General features: G+C 36.1%; 1 protein-coding gene across 1 annotated transcript; it reads right to left on the bottom strand.

The window, feature by feature from the left end:
* Positions 1-895: 895 nt before the first annotated feature.
* Positions 896-1,378, bottom strand: LOC133814105 (uncharacterized). The gene has a single exon (XM_062247107.1). The coding sequence runs from the start codon at positions 1,376-1,378 to the stop codon at positions 896-898; it is 483 nt and encodes a 160-aa protein (XP_062103091.1).
* Positions 1,379-11,409: the final 10,031 nt, after the last annotated feature.

Genomic DNA, 11,409 nt, shown 5'->3' with positions numbered 1-11,409 from the left:
TTCCAATTGACAAAACAAATACTCTTCACAAATTGAAAATTTGATCAAAGAAAAACTTACTTGATGAGAGTATTGAATGAGAATGCAAACCTCCTTTGAATGTATGCGTGAAATGTATAAGAAATTCAAAAAACAAAGTGGGATGGGTGAATTTTTGGATTAGTATGGTGTGAATAGGGATGGAGATGTAGGGAGATTTCAGGGAGTAATGGAAGAAGAAAGAAATGGGTAGAATGATTTAGGGTGATTGTGATGGTATAAGAATGAAGAAAACAAGGGAAAATGGAGAAATTAATGGGAGAGAGAAGAAAGGGGAATAGTAGTTTTTGTTACAGAAAAATGAAGGATGAAATTGGGTTGTTATTTTTAAATTTTTCTGAAAAAAAAACATTCGTGGGACGCGGCCTGAGAAATGCATGTCGCAGCCCGCGCACATACCTGAAGCTTCTTCCCTTTTTTTTAAAGAACTTTCGTGGGTCGCGGCCTGGGAAATGTGTGCCACGACTCGTACAATACCTGGTGCTTTTTTTTTTGAAAAAGGGTCGCGGGCTAGGAAAAGTATGATGCAGCCTGAAAAGACACCTTCGTCTAAAACACGCTCATAGGTCGCGGCCTGGGAAATGTGTGTCGCAGCCTACCAACCCTCCTGAAGCTTTTCTTCGGAAAAGGGTCACGGCCTAGGAAAGGTGTGTCGCTGCTTGATTCCTTTTTTTTTCAAATTTTTTCAAATTTTTTTTCACAGTTTTCACGGTTTTAATTACAAAAATTAAACTAAAATTACCACAACAAAAACAAAAATAAAAATAAAAAAAATGTTCAACTTAAAGAAAAAATAATTAAAATAAACTAATTTACAAAGTAGCTAAGTTTACCGTCGCTAGCTCGACTTAATGATTCATTCATCAACATATATCGGGTCAATGAGGTGAATCACCACAGCTTGTTCTTTCTCCATTGATTCGTAATATGGCTTTAATCTTTGATCATTCACGTTGAATGACTTTCTGGTACTTGAACTTACAACTTCGACCGCTCCATGAGGAAAAACCTTGGTGACAGAGAACGAACCTAACCATCGAGACTTCAACTTCCCAGGAAAAAGTTTAAGGCGAGAGTGATACATGAGAACTTTCTGACCTTCCACAAAACTCTTTCGAAGAATATGTTTGTCATGAAAAGCTTTGGTTTTCTCCTTGTAGATTCTCGAGCTCTCATATTCTTCATTGTGTATTTCTTCTAGCTCATGCAATTGAAGCATTCGTTGTTGTCCTACAACAACCATGTCCATGTTGCACTTCTTTACAGCCCACCAAGCCTTATGCTCCAGCTCTACCGATAGATGGCAAGGCTTCCCATACACCAACCGATACGGTGACATACCGATAGGTGTTTTATATGTCGTACGATAAGCCCATAAGGCATCATCAAGCCTTGTACTCCAATCTTTCCGATTTGGATTTACGATCTTCTCAAGAATCAATTTGATTTCACAATTAGAAACCTCTGCTTGCCCGTTGTCTTGTGGATGATAAGTAACTGTCACCTTGTAAGTTACACTATACCGTCAATTTTTTTTTTATGTGTGTCGTATACCACAACAAATTTAACAATTATTTTTCTATCAATACTTCCAATTATTTTTGTATAATAGCATGCACAAGTTGAACCCACGAGGACTATTGTTCACTTTATTATTCAATAATTAGCACTAAGACTTAAAAAGGGATTTAGATTTTGAACTCAAAATTAAATAACATAAACTAAAAAGCAAATAAAGATTGATACTACGATATTAAGAAACAGTTAAAGGTTAATCTCCACCCTCAACAATCATTCCCAATCACTAATAATAAATATTATTCCAATTTCTCAAGTAAACTATTAACCCCACAAATAACGTTGAAGCAGACAATTATCCCAGTCTCCCTATTACAAGTAATCAAGGCGAAGCGTTCAATAATTAACTCTTTTAGCTAAGCAATAAGTATATGAATCATACAATCTATTTAACTTAGGTAAAGCATTAAGTCCTATAGAGACAAGTTAATCTAGGCAATAAATTAATGAAGCATATAATTCATTTAACCTAGGTTCTATTTTTCATCACAATCAACAATTCTTTTGACATTACTATCAATTGCAATTTATCACATACACTTAGAATTCTAAACTATCAGGTGAGTAGTAATTATAAGATGACAATTGAACAATGTAAAACCTTAATTAGTTGGCCACCTAACAAGAAATCACAAAATTCATAACATTCAATTGGAAAAATAGAAACAATTTAATATTGAAAGAAATTAAAGAATAATACTCATTATCAACAATCAAGAATTCATGTCTTGGGTTTTGAATTAACCCTTAACCTAAAAAGAACCTACTCCATAATAGCAATCATAATCACAAACATAATTATAATTAAGATTGAATAGATTAAGGGAAGAAAAGAAACTAGATTGATGAACAATAGTGTTGTAGTCTTCTCTCTAGCTCTTTCTAAGTCTTTTTCTCTCCTAAACCGTAGTAAAATCTGAATCTCAAATTAACCCAAATAATATTTAATAGTCTCCTTTAAATTATATTTAAAATGTAATTAAAAATCTAAAAACAAGGTTACAGGTCGCGGTCTGGAAAATGCGTGCCGCGGCCTGGAAAATGCGTGTCGCGGCCTAAAACAGTATATAGGCAAAACTGGCCACGCAGGGCGCCACCTGAAAAATCTGGGCAGCAGCCCACTCAACTTTTCTTCACAGTAGGCAACGACCTGAAAAATCTGGGCAGCGGCCCAATTTCACTTTTCTTCACAGTAGGCAGCAGCCTGAAAAATCTGGGCAGCAGCCCGTCTGGAACATGAAATGTGAAACGTCAATTCCAATTAAAGTGTTGCGGCCTGAATTTTATGGGCTACGACCTATTTTCAATTTTTTTCAATTCTCAAACTTAGAGAGCTTGTATACTTCTGCCACTTCTGCCACTTTAATCTCGAAATCCTGGAATGCTCCTAAAACTTCATTTTAACCTCATCTCAGCAAGTCTCTTTCAACCTATGATTCATAAACTACACTTGCCATCAAAATGTCAGATTTATCATCATAAAATGCAATGTAGAAAATATGTTGCAGAGTCACAAAACTAAGTTAAAACTACTAAAAATGCTATCATAACACCATCTAAGCATGGAAAAAATTATCAGATATTAATACAAAAATGACCTTATCACCCGGCTTATAAGCCAAGGGATTGAAAGGGGCTCGACTTATGAGTCGAGGGGTTTACAAGGCCCAACTTATAAGTCAAGGGTTTACAAGGTCAACTTATAAGCCGAGGGATTACAAGGCCCGACTTATTAGTCGAGGGTTTACAAAGCCGACTTATAAGTCGAGGGTGCACAAGGCTTGACTTATGAGTCAAGGGTTTGTAAGGCTCGACATATGAGTCACGATCAGCATTATGCGCGTTGAGCGCAGGCCGTTATGGCTAGGCCACCCCGGGAGTGCGTTATGCACTTGACTGGCTTGGATGCCATAAGAATAAACGGGAGTGCGTTATGCACTTGACTAGCTCGAATGCCATAGGAATAAATGGGAGTGCGTTATGCACTTGACTGGCTCGGATGCCATAGGAACAAACGGGAGTGAATTATGCACTTAACTGGCTCGGAAGCCATTGGAATGAACGGGAGTGCATTATGCATTTGACTGGCTCACATGCCCTAGGAATGAACGAGAGTGCGACACGCACTTGCATGAGCCTATGGTCACTTACTTGTACCATGTGTATGCTTGGTTCTAGTTATTACTGTTGAGCATGTTGTTATATTCTATGGACTATCTGAATTCGCTAATGTGTTTTCTTGATGAGTCTTTTGGCTTGGTGCTTTGTATTGGGAAAACTTATACATGATCTTTATTTATTTTCTTGTAGATCTAATATTAAACAAATTAATATGAGATAACCTAGAACATGTTTCTAAAATTGAATTCAAAGAGAAATAATGATAAGAATACTTACATTATACACAGCGGAATGAATGAGTCATTCCCTCAGTTTCTCTAACCCTTGTCTCGTTTCTGTCGCAGAGTATTACCAAGAAACTGAACCGATCTTTAATTTTCTTCACAATCTTCCAAAGTATCATTGGAATCACCTAGACTAGAGTGCGAAATTTTAAACACATGAGATAGATACAGAGAGAAGAAAAGAAAAGAACAATAAGGCTTTGAAAATGACTTATGTTTAGAGAGAATCTAAAACCTATCAGAAAACTAGTGGTTGTCATCTGATTTCAACTCTCACTTAACATTCCTTTTATAGACTCAATTAGATCATTTATTTAATTAAAAAATAAATAAAATAATAGCCAATTAAAAGCCCTAGGTCAAAATTATCATGGGCTTTAGGCCCGTGAAATTTCCTATTTGATTATAAGCCCATTGGACTTAAAATCAAGGCCGGTATTATTTTCTATTGATTTAATTAATTAAATAATTATTTAAATCATTTATCAAATTAATTATTTATAATTTGAACCTTGCTTTAAACTTATTTATTAATTTAGATACAAATTTATCTTAATTAATAAATCTGCCATAATTTCTCTTTTCTTCTCAAAATTGTATAACTCTGTGAAACTATCCAAAATTGACCTAGTCAACTTTGATAATTCTAATTGATAATTAAATTAATCTATCTAGATAATTTTATCCAAGGTACAGTGGGGACCATGGGCCTATGAAATCAAGCTCCAATAAGTTATCATATATCTAATAAATAAATTTACTAACTTATTAATTCCTCGTGACTCCACAAAAGACTCGGAATTGCACTCTTGAATTCATAGAACACTCTATAACAAATATAGATATGCTATTAATTATCCATTGTTACAACCATAATTTTCACTCAATCCTCTATAGACGGTCTACAATGAGATGGGACTAAAATACCGTTTTACCCCTCATTGTATTTTATCCTTAAAAAACTTAGTTCCTTGAAAATGATATTTCAGTAAACTAATTTAATTACTGAAATGAGATCTCTATCATTTAACACCTTGAACCAAACTAAAAGGAAACCATCATTTCACTTCTTCATCAGAAGCTATAGATGTTCATATATATTATTAACACTCCCACTCAATTATACTACCGAGTTCCAAGATGTAAGTATGGGCTAGTTCGTAGGGTAAGCTGGTAACGAACAAGTCAAAGAACTCAAATAATACAGTCACTTAGAATACTAACCACTCAGAATTGAGATTTAATTGACCTATGGTCAACTATATGATATGACTATAATGGATAATAACGGTATGTTTACTTACCATATCAACTGTCAATATCGGTCCAGTTCGATGTAACAAATTCATCCGATCTTATCTACTTTACTAATATTCTGGAAAGAACATAACACTACAATGTGTAAGAATATCATATCGTAGATTGGCAAGGTAGTGTAAATCCTATGCATTGACTAATCTTAGGACTAACTTATTTTGAACATATAATCATATTTATATTCCACTGTGATTACGTCACTATAAATACGATTAGCTATATGCTCGGGATTTAATAGAAGTTTATATTAAATAAATAATCATGAAAATAAAACATGTGAGCAAAGTGATTGACTAAGTCAAAAAATGATTCCTATTCTTTTATTGATAATAAAATGAGATTACAAAGAATTTGAGTTTTAATTAGGGCATAAAACCCTAACACTTTGTGGTGCACGTAAGGGTAAGGAGAACCTTGGCCAGCCATGAGTTAGGGGCGATGTGTACATATGCAGTCTGGTCGACCGCCACGGCTGAGGTATCGCAGGGGAACTGGGGTTGGACCCTGTTTTGTTGCTTAGGTCGGCTTATTTTGTAATCCCTGAGTTGTAAACAAATTTTTAAACTTGTATTTTGAGATCCCATGTAAAGACTAAAGTTTTCTTTTAATGAAAATGTTTATTCGTTGACCAAAATTTTTAATACACGAACCCTTAGTGGCTTAATCACATGTTTTAGTCCAAATAACTCGTTTAGCGAGTCCCGCACTAATTTAAACACACGTGTTAATGGACCCTAATTAGCAGGGTGTTACAAATTACTTATGGCAATTCAGACGATGGTGACAGAAGAGATGAACCTATCTTTAGTAACACCTTTCTCTTTAATAAGATAAGAGACACTGTATTTTCTATGTCTGTCAATAAAAGTCCAGGCCTTGATGGAATGAATGCTAAGTTATATCAACAACATTGAGATATTGTGGGGGCCCTATTTTCAAAAGTTGTATTGGATCGTCTTAATGAAAAGGTAGATTTGGCCTTAATAAACTCTATACTTATCACTCTTATTCCAAAAGTTAAGGAATCGGTTTCTGTCAGCAAATTCAGGCCTGTTAGTTTGTGTAATGTCTTGTACAAGATTATTTCAAATGTCTTAATAAACAAACTAAAACTTTTTCTACCAGCAATTATAATTGGCACTCAAATTGCTTTTGTTCCTGGTAGACTCATAACAGACAATGTGTTGATAGCATATGAATGCTTACATAGCCTAAGACGCCAAAAATGTAGAAAAAAGTTATGCAACAATGAAACTGGACATGGGTAAAGCTTTATGATAGAGTAGAATGGATATTCAATGAAAAGAATGCTACTAAAGTTGGGTTTCAAGCAACAATGGGTTTGTAAGATAATAAAATGTGTCTCTTCAGTTCGATATTCTTTTCAAATAAATGGCAGGTTTATGGAGAAGTGACTCCTAAACGAGGCCTACGACAAGGAGAACCACTCTCACCCTATCTATTCATCATCTGTGCAGAAGGCTTTTCAGCATTACAACGCTAAGTAGAAAGCAAAAGAGACATTCTAGGTAAAAAAAAATAGCTAAGAATGCACCTCCCATCAGTCATCTTTTCTTCGGGGACGATAGCATACTTATTGTACAGGCTTCTAAAAGATCTTTGACAACAATTCAAAGAATTTTTTCCCTCTATTCAGAATGCTCAGGGCAGGTATGACGTAAATGTAAACAATAACTATGTAAGGCCATTTTTTAACAATTATAATAAAGGATTGAGAAGACATGAACTTACAATTCCTTTGTTTTTTGTTACAGATGATCAACTTCAATAAGTCCCTCCTATTCTTCTCTCCAAATACCCATGTGGAAGTTTGAGCACTATATGTTTCGTCCCTTGACATGCAAATGACCAATAACATTGAAACATATCTGGGTTTACCTATGATGGGAGGAAGAAATAAAAAAGTGTTATTCAAAACAATAAAAGACAAGATATGGACACGTTTACACTCTTGGCAAACAAAACTATTCTCTCGAGCGGGAAAGGAAAACCTTCTAAAAGCAGTTATCCAATCAATGCCAACATATTTAGTGTCATGTTTTAGAATTCTGAAAGGACTGTGTAATGAGATTAAGGGATTATTAGCACAATATTGATGGGGATCTTTTCAATCTAAGAGGAAAATTCATTAGCGGGCTTGGCATAAGATTTGTTTACCAAAAAGGGTGGGAGGTTTAGGTTTCAGAAATTTTATCCAATATAATCAAGCATTATTGGCTAAACAAGCTTGGCTTATACTAATGAATCCATAGTCTCTTATTGCGCAAGTGTTGAAAGCCAGATATTTCTAAAGTCGCAATTTTTTGGATTCTAGGGAAGGTAATTACCCGTCTCTAATATGGCGAAGTATTCTATGGGGCAAAGACCTACTTATCAAAGGGTTAAGAATGCGAATAGGAAATGGAATTCACACAAGGGCTTTTAACGATCCATGAATACCAAAACCACCATCTTTTTTACCAATTACAAGAGGAACAATCAAGTCTATGACAGTCTCTGAACTCATAGAAGTGTCAGGAATATGGAATAAAGGAATAATTCAACAATGTTTTAATTCCCCTAACTCTCAGCTTATTCTAACCATACCAATTAGTCCATTTGAACTTGCTGACTCGTGGCTTTGGCACTACAAAAATCATGGATTCTACTCAGTAAAAAGTGGATACAATTTAGCTATGACAGTTGACAAATCCTTGCCATCCTCACATGCCAAAAGGAAGATATCTCTTTCAAAGGTGCATTACTATATGCCTCTGAAATCTTAGAAAAAAGAAGCATTTGAAAAGATGCTAATAGTTGCTTGGATAGTATGGTTTGAAAGAAACAAGAAAAATCATGGCCAGCAAAATAGAACATCACAACAAGTGATGGGTTGGCTATCTTCTTATTGGGATGTTATCCTGAATGTACAAATTCAAACAGAACAAACACGTCCAAGAGGAAGCAATTTCAAAGAAAGGAGGGAAGAAATAGAAATTCATGATTTTACACTGTATGTAGATGCAGCAATCTTAGCCCATACAAATATGGTTGGTTTGGGAGAAGTCATATACTCAATGAATAAGGAAATGAAGGCAACTCTGTCAATGCCACTACAAGGTTCATAATTAACTTGATCTCATTACTAAGACATGTAGGGTCTAACCAAAGGGACACCCCTTTGGTTAGATAATTCAAATCATATAAATCAATTTATTAATAATATTATTTTAAAAAGTTTCTTATAGGAGTTGGTTTTTTGTGATACAGGTTCTTTACCGGATTTTCAGACGGAGACACTTGCACTTTTGGTAGGATTAAGATGTGCTCAAGATATTGGTCTACTAGTAAAAGCATTCTTCTCTGATTCTTTGTCTTTGGTCTCAGCTTTGGGTAACAATACGGTGTACCAAAATGAACCAAGGGTTATTTTTCTGACATAAAAGCTTTATTGTCTAGCTCTCCATGGGCATCTCTTTCTCATATTAGTCGCAACTTTAACGTTGCGGCTCATGAACGGGCTAAGCATGCCCTTAGGATAGACGATGAGGTTTGTTGGATGGAAAAGACCCATCCTCCCATTTGTAATGATATTTTTTTGCAATCTTAATCTAATATGGTAGATTTTGACCAAAAAGAAAAGTGTTTATAAAAATGATACTTGAAAACCACTTAATAAATTGTGCTACCACGATTTCTTAAAAAAAAAAAAAAAGCATTACACAAATAAACAAGGGTATCCAACTTGAAAATAAATAAACTAAAATAATATAAATATATATAATTGATTATAAAAAAAGAAACTAGAACAGAATCAAGAAAAAAAAAAGAATACTAATGCAGAATAAAATAAATAAATAAGCAAACCTGTTGAAAATCTAAAACTAAACAATAATATTCAACTTTATTAATCTAAAAAAATAAACAACAATAATTCAGATTCATATAATAAGGGAAACTTGACTTTTTATGCTTAATATGGGGTTGTAATTCAAAAAAATGCTAGACATTTTTATCATTATAAAATAATGCCAATTTATTTTAGATACCCAAAATACCCTCATTTGTTTATTTAGTTTTCCCTCTCTCTTTCTCTCGAACTCTACAGTTTCCCTCTCTCTCTTTTGGACAGTACCACTAAGTCGATCCTCCGCTCCCCACCAACGTCGACCCCGACTCCCCGCACGACAACAGCCGACTGCCCGAGACCGCCCACCGAGACCGCACGACAACCGTCGATTCCCCGAGACACGCACGACGTCGATTCCTCGAGAACTGAACCCAACTCTGAGTCCTCCCCGAGACCTCCCTCCTCTGCCTCCATCCTCCCCAAGACCTCCCTCCTCCGCCTCAACGGTCCCTGACCCACTAAGGTCGATCTCCCTATTGTGTTCAGATGTGCATACTCGATTGTATATATATGATTATATGTATTTTTTTTTTTTTTGTGTGAATGTTGTGACTTTTTTCGTTTATTGCATAGTTTACGAATTGTTTTGAGCATATTGATATGATTTGTTTGAGTATTTTGGAATGGGTACGTTGAAAGACAACTGTGAGTTTTTGCCTGGTTTTTTTTATGTTGCTCGATGGTTCGATGGGGGGTTCGATGTTATTCGATGGGGGGTTCGATGAGCATCGATGGGTAGGCATTTAGAGGGTTCGATGCATACTTGATGGGTACTCGATAGGGGTTCGATGCACACTTAATTGGGTTCGATAGGTTAGGTCATTTGGGGTTTAAGGTTTATGCTTCTGTGATTTGATGCATGCTCGATGGGGGTTCGATGCATGCTCGATGGAGTGGTTTTTATGTTGGGTTCGACGGTGGTTCGATGCAGGCTATAGCGTTGTTCGATAGTGGTTCGATGGGTGTTCTGTGGGTACTCGATTGGGGTTCGATGGGTGTTCGATGCATGCTCGCTGGTCATTCGATGCATGCTCGATTGGGAACCCATAGGGTAGGCCCATTATGGGTTCCAGGTTTAAACCTAAGAAATCAGATGCATGCTCGATGGGGGTTCGATGCATGCTCGATGGATTGGGTTTTATGTTGGGTTCGATGGTGGTTCGATGCATGCTCTAGGGTTATTCGATAGGGGTTCGATGGGTGTTCGGTGGGTACTCGACAAGGGTTCGATAGGGGTTCGATGGTTGCATGTATGTTTATTGATGGATTTTTCACGCGACTTTGTTTAACTGTATTATTTTTATCTTTGTTTTTTGCAGATGCCGAAGTTTCTTTTACCCTTGACAGATCACTTTCCTGGACGAGTCACATATAGGGGCAATGGTTACTTTAAAACAATCAAGGACAAGTTTGAGGAGCTCAGGTTAATAGAAAGGGTGAAGGAATCCCCTTTCAAACAATTTTTCATGGCTGAGAAGTTAGACTTCTCTGCATCTCTCATACATCAATTAATGTTGCACAAGATCCAGTGCATCAAAGAGGATGAGTTGCATTTACATTTGGGATCTAGACCCTGTAGATTTGGTAGAGGCGAGTTTGCTTTGGTTACAGGGTTGAACTTCAATTCAGGGCCATCTGAGACTGATTTGAAGAAACACTTGACTAGTGACCGCTTAATCAAGGAGTACTTTAATGATGAAGAAACAGTGAAGATAATGCATTTGGAGTCTGCTTTAAAAAACTGCACTGTAGTTGAAGATGTCTACAAGTTGGGCCTATGTTTCTTTGTTGAGGGGGTTTTACTTGCACGAGAGGGCAAGTTAAATGTCTGGATAGATTCGCTAAAGATGGTGGAGGACATTGAGTACTTCTTTACTTACCCATGGGGGAAGGTGTCTTTTAATAAGCTTATGGATTCATGTAAAAAAGACATGCATCATCAGAAGAGGAACTATGAGAAGAAGAAGGAAGTTAAGGGGAAACAGAAAGAAGCAAAATACAGTTTGTATGGTTATGTCCATGCATTGCAATATTGGGCATACGAAGCCATCCAGCAGTTTGCACGAGAGTATGGTATTAACCATGGAAACCAGTTTTTGAGGATGTTGAGTTAGTCAAGCAATAAGGAGCGTCCTATTTTGAAGGCCGACCTTGCACCGA

This window comes from Humulus lupulus, chromosome 2 (genome assembly GCF_963169125.1).
Source record: "Humulus lupulus chromosome 2, drHumLupu1.1, whole genome shotgun sequence".
Classification (NCBI taxonomy): domain Eukaryota; kingdom Viridiplantae; phylum Streptophyta; class Magnoliopsida; order Rosales; family Cannabaceae; genus Humulus; species Humulus lupulus.
The sequence above is the reverse complement of the archived record's forward strand: the minus strand, read 5'-3'. Positions and strand labels throughout refer to the sequence as shown.

Bases quoted from the DNA above. Each gene is read 5' to 3' on its own strand.
- LOC133814105 (XM_062247107.1), bottom strand. From the start codon at position 1,378: ATGTCACCGTATCGGTTGGTGTATGGGAAGCCTTGCCATCTATCGGTA.